This window comes from Nerophis ophidion, linkage group LG09, assembly GCF_033978795.1.
Source record: "Nerophis ophidion isolate RoL-2023_Sa linkage group LG09, RoL_Noph_v1.0, whole genome shotgun sequence".
Taxonomy (NCBI): domain Eukaryota; kingdom Metazoa; phylum Chordata; class Actinopteri; order Syngnathiformes; family Syngnathidae; genus Nerophis; species Nerophis ophidion.
Window position 1 is genome coordinate 10,526,472 of NC_084619.1, and position 20,749 is coordinate 10,547,220.

General features: G+C 42.5%; 1 protein-coding gene across 2 annotated transcripts in view; it reads right to left on the minus strand.

Moving 5' to 3' along the window:
• The window catches only part of LOC133558988 (polyunsaturated fatty acid 5-lipoxygenase-like), a 43,943-nt gene that overhangs the window by 8,537 nt on the left and 14,657 nt on the right, over positions 1-20,749 (minus strand). For both annotated transcript variants that reach the window (XM_061910248.1, XM_061910247.1), the window contains exons 7-12: positions 7,403-7,549; positions 7,128-7,331; positions 6,981-7,067; positions 4,580-4,755; positions 4,389-4,510; positions 108-208 (exon numbers count right to left, since the gene is read on the minus strand). In XM_061910248.1, coding sequence (XP_061766232.1) covers positions 108-208; positions 4,389-4,510; positions 4,580-4,755; positions 6,981-7,067; positions 7,128-7,331; positions 7,403-7,549 — 837 coding nt within the window. The remainder of the gene's footprint in view (positions 1-107; positions 209-4,388; positions 4,511-4,579; positions 4,756-6,980; positions 7,068-7,127; positions 7,332-7,402; positions 7,550-20,749) is intronic.

Sequence of the window (20,749 nt, forward strand, 5' to 3'; positions counted from 1 at the left end):
TGATCATTTGGATGGGTGGCCAAATACTTTTGGCAATATAGTGTATGACGCGTTGGTTTCTATGGACGTTTGCAGGATTGACACAACGTCGGTAATAAATTACATACTTGTCCAAAGTTGACCGCTGAATGTTGAGCTGAAGCAGTGAACACGATGACGGTCAAGTACTCAATCAGCTCCGTGCAGGACTTTAGGGACCGGGGGAATTCTGCACAGAATGAAAGTGTGGTCAACAGATGAACCAGAACACTTTACACACGTTACAGTATTTCGAAGGAAGTACGGTTTTGTTGCAGCTGGAACAGAGTACTTTGTATACATTACAGCAGTGTTTCTTTACCATAAAATATACATTTCTCAGCTGTGATTGTATGGGCTCGGTTGTAATACTCTTTTCCACCACTTGTGGCAGTAATGACAATAACAAACAAACAGAAGAAGTCTTAAGCTAAAGTCATAGAGAAGTTTCTTAACGTATGAATAAAGGTGTAAAGCTGTATTTTTATTTTCACTTGAATGAACATTTATAAAAAAATATTGTTTTACCCTTAACATTTCTTAAGAAACATATATTATTTATTATTCAATTAGAATGTATTTATTTTAGCACTGTGTATTTTTTTTTTAATTAGTCCCTTCATTTTTAGTATATTTAATTGGTTTTTATTTTTGTAATTAGCCTTACCTAAGCCTTGATTATAACATTTGTGATTAACACACGCTTTCATATCAGTTGACAAGGTTAAACCTGTTAAATTGTAAGTAGGTTAGATATAATTAAATATTAAGAACACCTGCATTACAGTATTTCAAAGCAAGGAGAGTTGTTTTAAAATGATCAAATGTGCTCAGTCAATAAATGGTGAAATTATCCTGGATATACCTGTCTGTCTATCTGTGTTGGCCCTGTGATGAGGTGGCGACTTGTCCAGGGTGTACCCCGCCTTCCGCCCGATTGTAGCTGAGATAGGCGCCAGCACCCCCCGCGACCCCAAAAGGGAATAAGCGGTAGAAAATGGATGGATGGATGGATGCCGGAATTATTTTTTATTGTGTTGGGGATTTGTTGACACAATGGAAAACTGGACGTTTTCCAACATCCATCCATCCATCTTCTACCGCTTATTCCCTTTTAGGGTGGCGGGGGGCGCTGGCACCTATCTCAGCTACAATCGGGCATAAGGCGGGGTACACCCTGGACAAGTCGCCACCTCATCGCAGGGCCGTTTTCCAACATGACGAGTGGATCATGTCGGAATTTGTCTGTTTCTCGATGAACCGCAGCTCACCTGTGTGTGTGTGTGTGTGTGTGTGTGTGTGTGTGTGTGTGTGTGTGTGTGTGTGTGTGTGTGTGTGTGTGTGTGTGTGTTTGTGTGTCACTATCACCACCAAGAATGTAGGTCAGGGATTTGCAAAGTGGGTAAAATTGTGCCCGCTAAATAGTAAAGGGAAGTGTATTATGTATTCATAATGACCTCTTTCAAGCTGCACAATTATTGATAGCATGTTAGCAAGGCTACACTGAAAAAAAGTATGATTTAACTCTAAAAAAAAACAACAAAAAACAGCAGCTCAGTTGCCAAGAATGTATTGTAAAATCATCAGTGGTATTATTTTTGCATTGACAATAATGCACTGCAAAACAGGGAATGTAGATTTTACGGTTAAAAAAAGTAACCGCTTAGTCGCCAGAATTTGCGGTAAAAATACTGGGTTCAGTTTTTCAGTGTATTAGTAATGCACCGTAAAAAAAATGGCCATTGATTTTCCAGTTAAAAACTAGCAGCTCGGTCACCAGAACGGTGATACAGTTTGAATTTACAGTACCGTATTTCCTTGAATTGCCGCCAGGGCGCTAATTAATTTAAAACCTCTTCTCACTCCTGCGCTTACCAAAGGCATGCGGTAAAAATAAGCATGCGCTAATTATTTTAAAACCCCTTCTCACTCCGGCACTTACCAAAGGTATGCAGTAAAAAAATTTACTGTGATGTAAGCTTGAAGCTTAAATCCTACTGAATAGCTCCTAATGCGATTTCAAATTACCGGTATTGAAATCAGCCTCCTCCATTTTGAAAATGATGACAGGGGAAGTGTCACTCGTGACGTCACGAGTTTGACCAGGCGGTAATACTAAGCATGCGCTAATTATTTTGGGAAGAGAGTTTGACAAGGCAGTAATTCAAGGCAGGCGCATACTATATGCCCTGCGGCAATTCAAGGAAATACGGTAATTTTCTTTTAAAAGAAAACGTAAATGTTACCGTAATCATAAAAACTATTGATTTTTTTTAAATGTTATACAGGCTAACTAGTTGGGTTTGAATTTGAGACCCCTGCTCTACAGTCCTGTGGAAAAAGGTCACCTTGGTCGCCACGTCCTATAATAAAAACCTAAACGCTTCAAAATTTAGCATCCTCCTTATGTCAAATCTGTCTGGGTAAAGTTTGAAAGCAATCAGACAAAATATCTGGGAGGAACTGGTTACAGAACAAAATTAAAGTTAAAGTACCAATGATTGTCACACACACACTAGGTGTGGTGAAATTTGTCCTCTGCATTTGACCCATCCCCTTGATCACCCTCTGGGAGGTGAGGTGAGCAGTGAGCAGCTGCGGTGCCACGCCTGGGAATCATTTTTGGTGATTTAACGCCCAATTCCAACATTTGATGCTGAGTGCCAAAAAAGGAATGTAATGGATCCCATTTTTATAGTCTTTGGTATGACTGGGCCGGGATTTGAACTCACAACTTACGGATCTCAGGGCGGACACTCTAACCCAGGGGTCACCAACGCGGTGCCCGCGGGCACCAAGTCGCCCGTAAGGACCAGATGAGTCGCTCGCTGGCCTGTTCTAAAAAGAGCTCAAATAGCAGCACTTACCAGTGAGCTGCCTCTATTTTTTAAATTGTATTTATTTACTAGCAAGCTAGTCTTGCTTTGCGCGGCATTTTTAATTCTAAGAGAGACAAAACTCAAATAGAATTTGAAAATCCTTGAAAATATTTTAAAGACTTGGTCTTTACTTGTTTAAATAAATTCATTTATTTTTTTTACTTTGCTTCTTATAACTTTCAGAAAGACAATTTTAAAGAAAAAATACAACCTTAAAAATGATTTTTTAAGGATTTTTAAACACATATACCTTTTTTCCTTTTAAATTCCTTCCTCTTCTTTCTAGACAATTCAATCAATGTTCAAGTAAATTTATTTTTTTTATTGTAAAGAATAATACAAATTTTAAATTAAATTTTTAATTTTAGCTTCTGTTTTTCGACTAATAATATTTGTGAAATATTTCTTCAAACTTATTATGATTAAAATTTGAAAAAAATTATTCTGGCAAATCTAGAAAAATATTTAGAATCAAATTTAAATCTTATTTCAAATTCTCTTGAATTTCTTTTAAATTTTTGTTCTGGAAAATCTAGAAGAAATAATGATTTGTCTTTGTTAGAAATATAGCTTGGCGTTATTTGTTGTATATTCTAACAAAATGCAGATTGGATTTTAACCTATTCAAAACATGTCATCAAAATTCTGAAATTAATCTTAATCAGGAAAAATTACTAATGATGTTCCATAAATTCTTTTTTCAAAAAGATTTGAATTAGCTAGTTTTTCTCTTCTTTTTTTTTGGTTGAATTTTGAATTTTAAAGAGTCGAAATTGAAGATAAACTATGTTTCAAAATTTAATTTTTCATTTTTTTCCTGTTTTCTCCTCTTTTAAACCGTTGAATTAAGTATTTTTTTCATCATTTATTCTCTACAAAAAACCTTACGTAAAAGGAAAAAAAATGTACGACGGAATGACAGACAGAAATACCCATTTTTTTTTTATATATATATAGATTTATTTATCAAAGGTAAATTGAGCAAATTGGCTATTTCTGGCAATTTATTTAAGTGTGTATCAAACTGGTAGCCCTTCGCATTAATCCGTACCCAAGAAGTAGCTCTTGGTTTCAAAAAGGTTGGTGAATTAGTGAATTATATTTATATAGCGCTTTTCTCTAGTGACTCAAAGCGCTTTACATAGTGAAACCCAATATCTAAGTTACATTTAAACCAGTGTGGGTGGCACTGGGAGCAGGTGGGTAAAGTGTCTTGCCCAAGGACACAACGGCAGTGACCAGGATGACGAAAGCGGGAATCGAACCTGCAACCCTCAAGTTGCTGGCACGGCCGCTCTACCAACCGAGCTATACCACTAACCACTAAGCCACTGCTTAGGTAGCTAAGACATGATTTGTCTTTGTGTGTGTACCCTACCTAAAAGTGAAGGATCTTGAACTTTACTATCAATATTCAAATGTTGTTTCTATGTTATTGCGGTAATATTAGTAGCAATAGCAAAAATCTGACTCTACTTGAAGGAAACCCACCACAGTGACTGAAGTCCTTCATTCCAAAGTCGCAAACATCCTGAACAAAGGCTTGGATTTCCTGGTCCGTCCGAACGTTCTCATCACTGGTGTAGTAAATATTAACCACATCGGAGACAAAACTAGCGTAACAAAAAGGAGGAGACCAATCAGTTCTTGTTGAGCAGTACGGATCAATACTGTCACCTCACCCCTTAATGGCCTCCCACACCTGGTAGCCGTCATCCCTGTAGAAGTAGGATGGCAAATTCTTGTCATCCATTCCACGAGCTTTGATCATGTCAGGGAAGCAGAGTGACCGGAAGGTCAGCGTCTTTATCACCTTCTGAATCAGCTGCACATGACCTCCTCCCCCGATGGAGTTTGCCTTGATTAAACAAAAAGTGGTTTAGACTTTGCATGAACATGTCGACTTTTGAGAAACGTACTGCAGACTTCTCACAGTTGAGGATGTCCACCAGTTGTTCTTTTGTCTGACCCCTCAGTCCGTCTACCCTCAATTTGCTAAAACATGAGTCAGCATCATTCTTTGTCCGAGGCACTTTTTTGACTCCTCCGGAATCTTAAATGCTTCTTAGTCTTAGAAGTCTTCCAAGACTCACAGGCTGAGTGTGAACCCTGATTCTCAGTCTGCCCTCACATTTTCAGAACTTGAGCCTGCCTGAGTCTTCAATCCTTGAGCTCCATGAGTGCACTATATGCGATCACCTCCTTTCTGATGTGTGAATGTATAGATGTGTATCCTGGGATTCGAATTAGGATTTAGCATTCAGGTTGCTACCCAGACCTCAGAGCCCCTGCTTTTGATTATCAAAAGTCTCAGAGGTCTGACAGTCAAAGCCTGCAGGGAAACCTCCATAGCTTGAGCCTACTCTTGAATGGAGTAAGCTTGACACCCAACCTTACATGCCCCTAAAGCTGACCAACACGCCGGATTGTAGTTAGCTGGAGGCGTGTCTTAATGAAATTAAACAATGGATGTCCGCTAACTTTTTGCAACTCAACGCCAAAAAAACGGAAATGCTGATTATCGGTCCTGCTAGACACCGAACTCTATTTAATAATACAACTTTAACATTTGACAACCAAACAATTAAACTAGGCGACTCGGTAAAGAATCTGGGTATTATCTTCAACCCAACTCTCTCCTTTGAGTCACACATTAAGAATGTTACTAAAACGGCCTTCTTTTATCGCTGTGATATCGCTAAAATTCGCTCCATTTTGTCCACTAGTGACGCCGAGATCATTATCCATGCGTTTGTTACGTCTCGTCTCGATTACTGTAACGTATTATTTTCGGGTCTCCCCATGTCTAGCATTAAAAGATTACAGTTGGTACAAAATGCGGCTGCTAGACTTTTGACAAGAACAAGAAAGTTTGATCACATTACGCCTGTACTGGCTCACCTGCACTGGCTTCCTGTGCACTTAAGATGTGACTTTAAGGTTTTACTACTTACGTATAAAATACTAAACGGTCTAGCTCCATCCTATCTTGCCGATTGTATTGTACCATATGTCCTGGCAAGAAATCTGTGTTCAAAGGACTATTAGCCCCAAAAAAGTCGGCGGGCTATAGAGCGTTTTCCGTTTGGGCTGCAGTACTCTGGAATGCCCTCCCGGCAACAGTTCGAGATGCTACCTCAGTAGAAGCATTTAAGTCTCAACCTTAAAACTGATTTGTATACTCTAGCCTTTAAATAGACCTCCTTTTAAGAACAGTTGATCTGCCGTTTCTTTTCTTTTTCTCCTCTGTCCCCCTCTCCCTTGTGGAGGGGGTCTGGTACGGTGGCCATGGATGAAGTACTGGCTGTCCAGAGTCGGGACCCAGAAGGGACCGCTCGTCCAGAGTCGGGACCCAGGATGGACCGCTTGCCTGTGTATCGGTTTGGGACGCCTCCGCGCTGCTGATCCGCCTCTGCTTGGGATGGTTTCCTGCTGGCTCCACTTTGGACGGGACTCTCGCTACTGTGTTGGATCCACATTGGACTGGACTCTCACGGTTGTGTTGGATCCACTATGGATTGAACTTTCACACTATCATGTTTTGACCCGCTCGACATCCATTACTTTCGTTCCCCGGAGGGGGGGTTTCCCACATATGCGGTCCTCTCCAAGGTTTGTCAGAGTCATCATTGTCACTGTCACCGACGTCCCACTGGGGTGAGTTTTTCTTGCCCTTATGTGGGCTCTACCGAGGATGTTGTTGTGGTTTGTGCAGCCCTTTGAGACACTGGTGATTTAGGACTGTATAAATAAACATTGATTGATTGAGTGTCCAGAGCCCAAACCTGTACCCCAAATCTATTGCGCCTGCCTCGGATTCTTCAGTAATTAAGTGCCTGTCCTTGGTCGAGTACAACACGGGTTGTGGGCTGCCCTCGGATCCTCAGAGTCTTTAGCTTCATCGTCAAATTGGTAGTATGCCTCACATGTTTAGAACCTGAACCTGCCTATTAATCTTCAGTCCCTGTCTGGTTCACTAATGTAGATGTCAGTCAGTCCCCTCTGGTGGACTCCAGTCACTGTTAGTCTACATTAGAGACCACCTGCTTTAATTACACACCACATCTAAGGAGTTTTACTCACCTTATCGAAGAGACCATGGTCACAGATGAGGGCCTCTCTTGCCTTGGTGTTGATAGCGATAGTGAAACGGATGTGAGGAATGAGTAACTGTGAAGGAGCGTCAATGAGTCCAGCTTTCTATGTACCCCTCGTCATTGCAAATATCACCTTAAAGACAGGGTGGACTGCAGGGAGATGCCTGAACACGGCGATGGCAAACATCTCTGAGATCAGATGTGTTCTCAGCAGGTGTGTGACCGTCTGGTGGTGCTGAAAGTCTGACGAGCGAACCCACATCTTGGCCAGAAGCCAGTCGTACTCGCCATCTGTGGGCAGGAAGATGGGGCAGTCTTCGCCTGGAGTCTGACCCAACTGGAAGGAAAAGAGGAGGTAGTGATACACTAAAGTGATCTAAGACTTGCTGATGTTTGATCACAGCACACCTGAATGGCGATGGGCAGGATCTTGTTCTGTGGGTTCTTGTAGAGAAGACAAATGGGAGCTGCGATGTACTGGCGGGTTTGTGGATCTGTACAGTTGGGTTTGATGCCATCTAACACTTCGTAGTCCACTATGAAGATGTTACCTGCCTGGAAACACAACATGCATTAACCTTTCAAGGGGAGTTTAAACTGCCATATTATAAATAATTAGCTGAAAGCTAAAATTCCTTACAACAAATGTAAAACTACAGTCATCCCTTGCTACATTTTTTTATAATAAAACAAAACAACCCAAAAACAAAAATAATTAAAGGCATACTGAAACCCACTACTACCGACCACGCAGTCTGATAGTTTATATATCAATGATGAAATATTAACATTGCAACACATGCCAATATGGCCGGTTTAGTTTACTAAATTACAATTTTAAATTTCCCGCGGAGTTTCTTGTTGAAAACGTCGCGGAATGACGACGCGTATGATGACGTCTCGAGTTGGAGGGGACATATTAGCGCAGCACCACTTGCGGCTAAAAATCATCTCTTTTCATCGTTCAATTACAAAGTATTTTGGACATCCGTGTTGCTGAATCTTTTGCAATTTGTTCAATTAATAATGGAGAAGTCAAAGTAGAACGATGGAGGTGGGAAGCTTTAGCCTTTAGCCACACAAACACACGGTGATTCCTTGTTTAAAATTCCCGGAGGTGAAGCTTTACTATGGATCAGAGCGGTCAAGCGAACATGGATCCCGTCCACTTGTCAACCGACAGGTTTCGGTGAGAAAATTGTGGTAAAAAGTCGGCTCTTGCCGGAGATCTGCGGAGCTTGCGCCGTCCATGCAGCTGCCGTGACTTCCCTCAGACACTGGTGTCAACACACCCGTGGACACACCCCTGTGACTATCAGGTACTATTTAACTCACTAAACACTAGCAACACAATAGAAAGATAAGGGATTCCCCAGAATTATCCCAGTAAATGTGTCCAAAAACATCTGAATCGCTCCCAATGCAATCGCCTTTTTTTTCTAAATGTATTTTTTTTTTTTTTTAATTCTAGTCCTTCGCTATCAATATCCTTAGCCACAAATCTTTCATCCTCGCTCAAATTAATGGGGAAATTGTCGTTTTCTCGGTCCAAATAACTCTTGCTGTTGGAGGCTCCCATTAAAAACAATGTGAGGATGTGAGGTAAAATTGTGGTAAAAAGTCGCCTCTTACCGGAAATCTCCGGAGCTTGCGCCGTGCATGCAGCTGCCATGACTTCACTCAGAGACTCTGGCATCAACACACCCGTGGACACACCCTTCCGACTATCAGGTACTATTTAACTTACTAAAACACTAGCAACACAATAGAAAGATAAGAGATTCCCCAGAATTATCCTAGTAAATGTGTCTAAAAACATCTGAATTGCTCCCAATGCAATCGCCTTTTTTTTCTAACTTTATTTATTTATTTATTTTTTAATTCTAGTCCTTCGCTATCAATATCCTTAGCCACAAATCTTTCATCCTCGCTCAAATTAATGGGGAAATTTTCGTTTTCTCGGTCCAAATAACTCTTGCTGTTGGAGGCTCCGATTAAAAACAATGTGAGGATGTGAGGAGCCCTCACACCGGTAATGTCATCGTCTGCTACTTCCGGCAAAGGCAAGGCTTTTTTATTAGCGACCAAAAGTTGCGAACTTTATCGTGGATGTTCTCTACTAAATCCTTTCAGCAAAAATATGGCAATATCGCAAAATGATCAAGTATGACACATAGAATGGACCTGCTATCCCCGTTTAAATAAGAAAATCTCATTTCAGTAGGCCTTTAAAGAATAAAAGTTTTAGGCCTAAATAAAAGCTTGGGTATATAAGTTATCATTATATTAGCATCATACAGCATATCGTTACAGTAATCATATATGAAAAACTGTACATCTGTGTGCTGTCTGTGCCTTACAATGAAGTATTTTAGTAAATAAAACCCCAGGAGACAAAATCATTTGTCTTCCCGGCGGTCAACCGCACCAGATCCAAGGATTTAGAGAAAGGAAGTGTGAGCAGAACCCAGGAAGGAGCCTACTCATTGGCTGACGCAATATACAGCAAAGCACCTGGATGTTGCGAACTTGTTTGCCGTAAAGCAATGGTCCCCAACCTTTTTGTATCCGCAGACCGGTGAACGCTTAGTAATTTAAATAAAATATTTTTTTTTCTTTGCCATGAAAAAGGGACGTTTTTGTCATGAAAAAGGGAGGTTTTTGTGATTGGTGCACTAATTGTAAGCGTTATATTATGTTTTTTTACGTTGATTTAATTAAAAAATTATAAAAATGAATAAAAAATTATTCTGCGGCCCGGTGGTTGGGGACCACTGCCGTAAAGCATGGATGCCGGACACCCATCTGGAAAGATCGCAATACCTGCGCTTGCCTTAACAACATATTCTGCTAAAAAAAAAAAAGAAAAATCAGAGGAAGAGAAGAAAGACGCTGTACATCAGTGCTGTCCAAACGTTTTGACTGGGGGGCCCACATTGGGTAAAAGAAATTTGGCCCGGGGCCTCAAGCCGACGGCCTGCAAATCAACCATATATATATATATATATATATATATATATATATATATACATATATATATATATATATATATATATATATATATATATATATATATATATGTATATATATTTATATATGTATGTATATGTATGTATATATTTATATGTATGTATGTATATTACCATAAACATTTATAAATTACACCCATTTAAATCCATTCCAAAGGAAAACACTCTCTCTCCACTTATTGATGTTTGACTTTTAGTTGTTTGATATTCCTGATTGATTACAAAGGTAGGTAGAAGTTGAACTTTCGCATACTCTTAATATTCAATTATAATGATTATTAACTACATATCTATTGTTGTAATATGTAAACAAACACACACACACACACACCTATATCTATATATATGTATATATATAATGGATTTAAATGGGTGTGATTTCACATTTTTAATGGGAATGGGACATTTTTTCTGATATTGTCCACAAAGTTCAGTGAGCAGGTTGTGTTATTTGCGACAAGTGTGTTGACTTTTTGTGTTGGTTGATTTTTTTTATGCACTATGACTAGGAAAGGTTGTTTGGAATGAGTCATTTAAGTTAATGATGTGCTTGGGATGTCAAGAAAGTACACATCATGGTCACAAAACCGAGTCTCTCACATTATCCACAAGATGGTAACAATTTGCCACCTGTCAGATACCTGGGCAATTAAATTTAATATAGGCTCCAGCACCCCCCGTGACCCCAAAAAGGACAAGTGGTAGAAATGGATGGATGGATGAATGCAAAGACAGGTTGCTTATTGATATCGAACTTGTGCCCTCGTCTTGCGGGCCAAACTGAAGATGCCAGCAGGCCGCCCATCAGCCGGGGTTTATACAACCCTGCTGTATTTACATATAACATCAAAGAAGAGCCTGATTGATTGATTGATTGATTGATTGAAACTTTTATTAGAAGATTGCACAGTTCAGTACATATTTCGTACAATTGACCACTAAATGGTAACACCCGAATACGTTTTTTAATTTGTTTAAGTCAGGGTCCACGTTAATCAATTCATGGCCAAAACTCTAATAAATATTGGTCCGGTGCAATTAAGATGGAGGGCATTGCAGGCGACGAGGTGGCGACTTGTCCAGGGTGTACGCCGCCTTCTGCCCGATTGTAGCTGAGATAGGCAACAGCGCCCCCAATGATCCCAAAGGGAATAAGCCATGGGTGTCAAACTCTGGCCCGCGGGCCAAATTTGGCCCACCGTGTAATTTCATTTGGCCCTTGAGGCAATATCTAATTAACATTAGAGCTGGCCTGCCGGTATTATTCAACGGTGGTGCCGCTGTAACACCGCGTTCACCGCTAATACTCATACTTGCCAACCCTCCCAATTTTCCCGGGAGTCTCCCAAAGGGCAGTGTCCTTCCCAAAAAATCTCCCGGAACAACCATTCTTCCGAATTTCTCCCGATTTCCACCCGGGCAAATATATTGGGGGCGGGGCTTAAGAGCATTGCCTTTAGCGTTCTCTACAACCTGTCGTCAAGTCCGCTTTTCCTCCACACAAACAGCGTGCCGGTCCAGTCACATAATATTTAAGGCTTTTGCACACACATAAGTGAATGCAATGCATACTTGGTCAACAGCCATACATGTCACACTGAGGGTGGCCGTGTAAACAAGTTTAACACTGTTACAAATATGCGCCACACTGTGAACCCACACAAACAAGAATGACAAACACATTTCGGGAGAACATCTGCACCGTAACACAACAGAACAAATACCCAGAATCCCTTGCAGCACTAACTCTTCTGGGACGCTACAATATACACCAGGGGTGCCCATTACGTCGATTGCGATCGACTGGTCGATCTCGGAGGGTGTGTCAGTCGATCTCAAGCCAGGCATTAAAAAATAGACATAAAAATGAGCAATCATCAATCATACCAAGACTTCACTTTCGTCAGTTGTTTGACATTCTCGGCACCCGAGGATCTTGTGAGATGATGCTGGCTGCTGCGAGCTCATATTTAAGAAAAAAAGAATTAACAGGGCGGACGCAGAGAAACACATTTTATTTCTAGAGACTCCGTACCTACTGTCAAAACTCTAAAGACCGACTGCACAGTTCCTGTCTTCACCATAAAAGACCTGTTTCATCCTGGCTGTGCTAACAAAATAAGAGTCTCAGAAAGCTAGCGTGCACAAGCTAGCAAGCTACGGAGTTTGATGCCAATGTATTTCTCCCCCGCCCTCAGCGACCGCTTTCTCACTTGCTTGCCCACCCGCACAGTCACTGACGTCACTCACCTGCTGCCAGACATTAAAGGGCCACACACATATGCTACTCTCATAACAAAGTGTTTAAAAACGAGTATGCAAGTTGGACAAATGAGATGCCAAATCCAACCACTTTCATGTGGTATTGGACAGAAAGGAGGACTTTTTTTTTTTTCCTCCATTTGAAAATGCGGACGTTATCAGCACCACTGTCTAATTCCAATCAATGCAAGTCATCAGAATCAGGTAATACACCAACTTATATTCTTGTTTTCATGAAAGAAAGGAATCTATGTGTGTTAAACATGCTTGTATTATCATTAAACACCATTAACTTGTTAACAAAAATGTCTCTTTGATAAATAAATAAATATAAATTATAAATAGGAATGAGGTAGATCTCCTCGACTTGGTCAATTGAAAAGTAGCTCGCCTGCAGAAAAAGTGTGAGCGCCCCTGATATACACCCCTGCTACCACCAAATCCTGACTCCCTAGCTTGTTCAATATTCAATGAAAAACTTGTTTGGGTCCCTATTAAAAGGTTAATTTGCTCAACCTTGGCCCACGGCTTTGTTCAGTTTTGAATTTTGGCCCACTCTGTATTTGAGTTTGACACCCCTGGAATAAGCGGTAGGAAATGGATGGATGGCTGGCATTGCAGGCAAGTTTTGGACTGACATTGGCTGTTTTTCTCACAGATAATCTAATGCGCCATTTTCCGATCGTTTGTGTTTGTACATTTGCGTGGAGACGTATGTCACCAACAAAATACGAACTCGGGGATCCTTCAATGCAACTTCAGACTGTCATCAACCTGTGCACGTTCTGTACGACGCGTGTGCGCAATTACGTGCACTTCCAGAGACGAAGGGACTATCAGCGAGGTACACAGATTGGGGGGCTGGATTTACAGTTAGAATTCCGCCCGGTGACACAGGATTCAAGCACCCCAGTTTTAAGTGTTAAATTAAGTTGTATTTATGCATGATGTATTACAGTGAAGTATTTGTCTTATTTTTTGGTGAGCGATAATGATATTCACCAAGCAAGACTTACATTTCCAGGGTAAGGGGGAACCTTGAAACAACAACAGTTGGCTAACCTCAGCGTTAACTTCACCGCGTCAATCACAAGTTGTCCAACATTTGGAAAAACTACTTTTTGACGGACTTCATCTTCAACTCCTGCCTCATCAATAACACGTCCCCACATTGGTGAGACTCTCTGTGATCAATGTCAAAAATGAACAGTGGGACTTCGCATTAGACATTTGGGCGCGGCACTTCAGGCTAATAAGGTTCAGCTGTCAACAGCTGTGCCAGCAAAGTGAAGATGAGCTCTTTCGATTCAAGATGCACTTTATCTCTGACATCGGTAACATAGCTTTGGCGTGAGTGATGTGGTATGACAAAACAGACGCACATTGCTAACAAGATGGAACAAGAAACAACAAACCTAATGATCGTAGCTGAAAATGTCAAGTTGACCCAAGTTTTTGTTTGAGCACGAGCCTGTGGTTTCAGAACATGAAAGCCTAATTCTAACGTAGATGAATAATCTACAAAGTATTTCCACGTTGTGGCCAGGTTGTACGGTGACGGCCATAGCAGTGCTGCTTGGAAGATCCCCTGGGCTACCTGTAAGTACTTGTAGGAGCCTAAATGCTGTTTAAGTTCATTTACATTTTATGGAAGGTGCTTTATGTTTATTCAGCCATCCATCCATCCATCCATCCATCTTCTTCCGCTTATCCGAGGTCGGGTCGCGGGGGGAACAGCCTAAGCAGGGAAACCCAGACTTCCCTCTCCCCAGCCACTTCGTCTAGCTCTTCCCGGGGGATCCCGAGGCGTTCCCAGGCCAGCCGGGAGACATAGTCTTCCCAACATGTCCTTGGTCTTCCCCGTGGCCTCCTACCGGTTGGACGTGCCCTAAACACCTCCCTAGGGAGGCTTTCGGGTGGCATCCTGAACAGATTCCCAAACCACCTCATCTGGCTCCTCTCGATGTGAAGGAGCAGCGGCTTTACTTTGAGTTCCTCCCGGATGGCAGAGCTTCTCACCCTATCTCTAAGGGAGAGCCCCGCCACACGGCGGAGGAAACTCATTTCGGCCGCTTGTACCCGTGATCTTATCCTTTCGGTCATGACCCAAAGCTCATGACCATAGGTGAGGATGGGAACGTAGATCGACCGGTAAATTGAGAGCTTTGCCTTCCGGCTCAGCTCCTTCTTCACCACAACAGATCGGTACAACGTCCGCATTACTGAAGACGCCGCACCGATCCGCCTGTCGATCTCACGATCCACTCTTCCCTCACTCGTGAACAAGACTCCTAGGTACTTGAACTCCTCCACTTGGGGCAGGGTCTCCTCCCTAACCCGGAGATGGCATTCCACCCTTTTCCGGGCAAGAACCATGGACTCGGACTTGGAGGTGCTGATTCTCATTCCGGTCGCTTCACACTCGGCTGCGAACCGATCCAGCGAGAGCTGAAGATCCCGGTCAGATGAAGCCATCAGGACCACATCGTCTGCAAAAAGCAGAGACCTAATCCTGCGGCCACCAAACCGGAACCCCTCAACGCCTTGACTGCGCCTAGAAATTCTGTCCATAAAAGTTATGAACAGAATCGGTGACAAAGGACAGCCTTGGCGAGTCCAACCCTCACTGGAAATGTGTTTGACTTACTGCCGGCAATGCAGACCAAGCTCTGGCACTGATCGTACAGGGAGCGGACCGCCACAATAAGACAGTCCGATACCCCATACTCTCTGAGCACTCCCCACAGGACTTCCCGAGGGACACGGTCGAATACCTTCTCCAAGTCCACGAAGCACATGTTGACTGGTTGGGCAAACTCCCATGGACCCTCAAGAACCCTGCCGAGAGTCTAGTTTATTCAGCCAAAAGGGGACCATTTACTTTATTTGCATGATAAGAAAATTGATATATTGAAAGCTTAGAGTAATTATATAAAGCTCACTTTAATTGTAATTATTACATTTGTCAAAATGATTTAATGACGTAACTGTTTTAAGTGCATATATGGCGGAAGGATCTGTGTGGTAAGGTGTTTTTTGGACGCAAGGTGTCATGGGTAATTGCTGTCAGGTGCGGTGGAATCGAGCCACACAGTTTTTTGACCTCACTCATACTTATTCTCATTCATACTTTTTCCAACTCGTACTGCAACAACTCTCTTTATTTTGTCAGTCATTTGTTCCCACATCGTGACTGTTTTATGTTTTGAATTATTAAGATCACAAGTAAACCATACAAACCAAGAAGAACGTCTGGAGTTTTGTTTTGTTGTTGCCGCAGTGATAGTAGGGGAGCGTAAAGCTTAAGGCTACTTTAGGAATCTACAGTACTGAAATCCACAGTAGAACACACTGAAGGTTACTATATTGAAACTTGTGTAAAGGTGACTATGGATGTTATTTCATGTTTTTAAACATATTTTTAAACGGTATTGTTATGCTCTAACTGTAAAAATATGGTATTATTAATACAAATCTTACTTCACGGAAATGTGTTTACCACGGTCATGTCCGCTACCCTGCGATAAACGAGGGACGACTGTATTAACTAAAAGTAAAACATATTTTTGAGGCTGTTGCTCGTGTTGTTGTCACGCCCACGGGATCGGGTTTTTGTTTTTTGTCATGTTTGGTTTTATTTTTTGTACATTCAGTTCTTGCTTTTTCACTTCCTTGTTTTCTTTGTTTCCATAGCAACTCATTGATTTTTCACCTTGCCCTCATGTCACGCCCCGACCTCAGTTCTCACACCTGCTGGTAATTATTTAAGCCACAGTTGCCAAGTGTTCAGCATGGCAACTTCATAAACCTCAACTGTCTTCATGCCATGCCATTGCTGTATGATCACTCTGTCCATGTCACAGTAAGTTTTTTGTTATTCATGCCATTGTGCAAGTGTTTTTTTTTATGTTCATAGTTTGTAGCCTTTATGCTAGTCTTTTGTTTTTCATTAGTCAAGTTTGTTCTCCGCCATTGTGCGCAACATTTGTTTGCCTTTTTTTAGTTGTACAGTATTTTTTAATAAATAATATGTACTCACATTCTTGCCTGGCTCGTGCCAATTTCCCCTTGCATCGAGGAAACAATCCTAGTCCAAGTCCATGCCTGACAGTTGTATACTTTTTGGCCGTGTGATGGGTGATGAGCCAAGAAGACGCCAACGAAGAATCGTCGAACAAAAAGATTTTTTTTTTTCAGCAAGCCACAGGCTGGAGCTCGCCAGAGACGAGGAAGACAATGTCATTGGCGTGGGCGGAGTCAGAGACGAGGAAGACGATGTCGTTGGCGTAGGCAGCGCCAGAGACGAGGAAGACGATGTTGTCGGCGTGGGCGGAGCCAGAGACGAGGAAGATTATGTCGTCGGCGTGGGCGGGGCCAAAGACGGGGACGATGATGTCGTCGGTGTGGGTGGAGCTAGAGACGAGGAAGACAATGTCGGCGTGGGCGGAGCCAGAGAAGAGAAAGACTCGTCGGCGTGGGCAGAGCCAGAGAAGATGAAGACGATGTCGTCGGCGTCAGCGGAGCCAGAGAAGTTGAAGACGATGTCGTCGGCGTGGGCGGAGCCAGAGACGAGGAAGACGATGTCGTCGGCGTGGGCACAGCCAGAGAGCCAGAGATGAGGAAGACGACGTCGTCGGCGTGGGCAGAGCCAAAGACAAGGAAGACGATGACGTCGGTGTGGGCGGAGCCAGAGATGAGGAAGACGACGTCGTCGGCGGAGCCATAGACGAGGAAGGCTATGTCGTCGGCGTGGGCGGAGCCAGAGATGAGGAAGACGACGTCGTTGGCGGAGCCATAGACGAGGAAGACTATGTCGTCGGCGTGGGCTGAGTCACAGGAGCAGGCGGCTCGTCTGCCGGCGTGGGCGGGATCAAAGGAACAAGCAGCCAGTCTGTCGGCGTGGGGGGAGTCAAAGGACCAAGCGGCTCGTCTGCCGGCATAGGCGGAGTCACAGGAGCAGGCGGCTCGTCTGCCGGCGTGGGCGGAGCCACAGAAGCAGGCGGCTCATATGCCAGCCTGGGCGGCGCAGGTTTGATGTCTACTGGGGTGGATGTTGGCATCCACAGGCCCCCCGGAGTAGATGGCGGCGTCCACAGGTCCACCTGGGATAAAAGTAGCGGTGCCTCTCCAGCTCCACAACTACTCATAGCCCCCCCTTCAAGGGACGGATCCAAGATGTCCACACATAGGCCCACAGAAGACAGGGATGGGTGGGAGGGAGCTTGAAACGCGGCCAAAGTTCTCGATTCGGCCAACAGCGCAAGAATCCTGTCAAGCCTCTTTGCCATAGAAATCTTTGCAGGGTTCGTATTTGGCTGGAGTATTCTGTCAGGTAAAGGTGGTGACGAACCCCAAGATGCAGAGATGGCAGGCTTGGTGCAGGAAAGCATGATTTTAATGTCCAAAAAATGCAGGGAAAACACAAACCAGGAACCAGGAGACAGGAAAACAGGTGAACTGGAAACAGCGAACAGGAACCAGCAAACCGGAAACAAGAAAACCGGAGACAGCAACCAGCATACAGGTAATAACATACAATACTCCAGCACTGACTGGAGGGCAAGGAAGTTATAAATAACAGCAGACTGATTGACGCCAGGTGTGGCCAGCTGCCAATCAGCCGCGCCTTAGGGGAAACAAGCAGGAAACAAAACACGCAGAAGAAAAACCAAAACATAACCAAACTGTCAGTGTCAAGCCTGACAACTGCATCGGTCAGCAGCTAAATTAGGAGCTTTTGTTTGCTTACTTACTACTAAAAGACAACTTGTCTTGGATGTTTACTATTTTATTTAAGGACAAAATTGCAATAAGAAACATATGTTTAATGTACCGTAAGATTTTTTGTTAAAATAAAGCCAATAATGAAGTGAAGTGGATTATATTTATATAGCGCTTTTTCTCAAGTGACTCAAAGCGCTTTACATAGTGACACCCAATACCTAAGTTACATTTAAACCAGTGTGGGTGGCACTGGGAGCAGGTGGGTAAAGTGTCTTGCCCAAGGACACAACGGCAGTAACTAGGATGGCACAAGCGGGAATCGAACCTGCAACTTTCAAATTGCTGGCACGGACACTCTACCAACCGAGCTATTCCGCCTCTGCATTTTTTCCGAGGTCCGGATTATTTATTATCGAAATAATTTTGGTACCGGTACCCAAATATTACACTAGTAGGTACCAACATCACTGGGTCGATATTTTGTCATCTTTATGGAGTGACATTTTTGTTTAGTAACTTCTAGTTTCTTCCGACAAAGAAAAAAACAAAACGCTGCTTTTGGTCCAGCTGTGCTCCTGGTCGCCAAAACTCGGTGATATCATTCTATTTTGTGTACATCCAAATCTTTTATAGCCTTTCTTTAACACATTTTATAGTCTTATTGAATTTAATTAGCATTTGTTCTCTTTGTTTCACAGCTTTATTTTTAGCTAACTAGCTGCTAAGCTAGCGTAGCTGGACTAGCCCAGGTCCGAAGGCTTTGCTCCGAAGTCAGCAAGAACTCCACTCGGTGAAGGGAAAAACGTGAGTATGGCTTCGTGTATTTCTTGCACCCTTCTCATGGAGAAGTTGTCCCTGCTGGAAGGACGTTTCCTCCACTAAGAAGAGAGTAACTTCATAACTTTAGATACCGTGGCCACGCTTGATAGCTTTAGCTGTATTGAGCTAACTAGCCCAGTTTGTAGCAGTCCTAAAAGTCCCTCAAGCTACGGTGAGAAAGCTGACACCCATAACAGATTTAGCCCGATAGGTAGTCCTACACCACAGTGTACCAGCCATAGACATCTTCTAAGGCAGGGGTCACCAACGTGGTGCCCAATGGCACCAGGTAGCCCATAAGGACCAGATGAGTTGCCCGCTGGCCTGTTCTAAAAATAGCTCAAATAGCAGCACTTACCAGTGCGCTGCCTCTATTTTTAAAATGTTATTTATTTACTAGCAAGCTGGTCTCGCTTTGCTCGACATTTTTAATTCTAAGAGAGAAAAAACTCAAATAGAATTTGAAAATCCAAGAAAATATTTTAAAGACTTGGTCTTCACTTGTTTAAATAAATTCATCTTTTTTTTTTTACTTAGCTTCTTATAACTTTCAGAAAGACAATTTAAGAGAAAAAATACAACTATAAAAATGATTTTAGGATTTTTAAACACATATACCTTTTTACCTTTTAAATTCCTTCCTCCTCTTTCCTGACAATTTAAATCATCCATCCATCCATCCATCTTCTTCCGCTTATCCGAGGTCGGGTCGCGGGGGCAACAGCCTAAGCAGAGAAACCCAGACTTCCCTCTCCCCAGCCACTTCGTCTAGCTCTTCCCGGGGGATCCCGAGGCGTTCCCAGGCCAGCCGGGAGACATAGTCTTCCCAACGTGTTCTGGGTCTTCCCCGTGGAAGGCGTTCGGGTGGCATCCTGACCAGATGCCCGAACCACCTCATCTGGCTCCTCTCGATGTGAAGGAGCAGCGGCTTTACTTTGAGTTCCTCCCGGATGGCAGAGCTTCTCACCCTATCTCTAAGGGAGAGCCCCGCCACACGGCGGAGGAAAATCATTCCGGCCGCTTGTACCCGTGATCTTATCCTTTCGGTCATGACCCAAAGCTCATGACCATAGGTGAGGATGGGAACGTAGATGGACCGGTAAATTGAGAGCTTTGCCTTCCGGCTCAGCTCCTTCTTCACCACAACGGATCGGTACAACGTCCGCATTACTGAAGACGCCGCACCGATCCGCCTGTCGATCTCACGATCCACTCTTCCCCCACTCGTGAACAAGACTCCTAGGTACTTGAACTCCTCCACTTGGGGCAGGGTCTCCTCCCCAACCCGGAGATGGCATTCCACCCTTTTCCGGGCGAGAACCAAGGACTCGGACTTGGAGGTGCTGATTCTCATTCCGGAATAATAAATACATTTTAATTTAATTCTTCATTTTAGCTTCTGTTTTTTCGACAAAAAATATTTGTGAAATATTTCTTCAAACTTATTATGATTAAAATTCAAAAACATTATTCTGGCAAATCTAGAAAATCTGTAGAATCAAATTTAAATCTTATTTCAAAGTCTTTTGAATTTCTTTTAAAATGTTTGTTCTGGAAAATCTAGAAGACATGATTTGTATTTGTTAGAAATATAGCTTGGTCCAATTTGTTATATATTATAACAAAGTGATGATTGGATTTTAACCTATTTAAAACATGTCATTAAAATTCTAAAATTAATCTTAATCAGGAAAAATTACTAATAATGTTCCATAAATTATTTTTCCAATTTTTTCAAAAACATTCGAATTAGCTAGTTTTTCTCTTCATTTTTTATAGGTTGAATTTGAATTTTAAAGAGTCGAAATTAAAGATAAACTACATTTCAAAATTTAATTTTCTTTTTTTTTCGTGTTTTCTCCAATTTAAACCGTTCAATTAAGTGTTTTTTTCATCATTTATTCTCTACAAAAAAAACTTC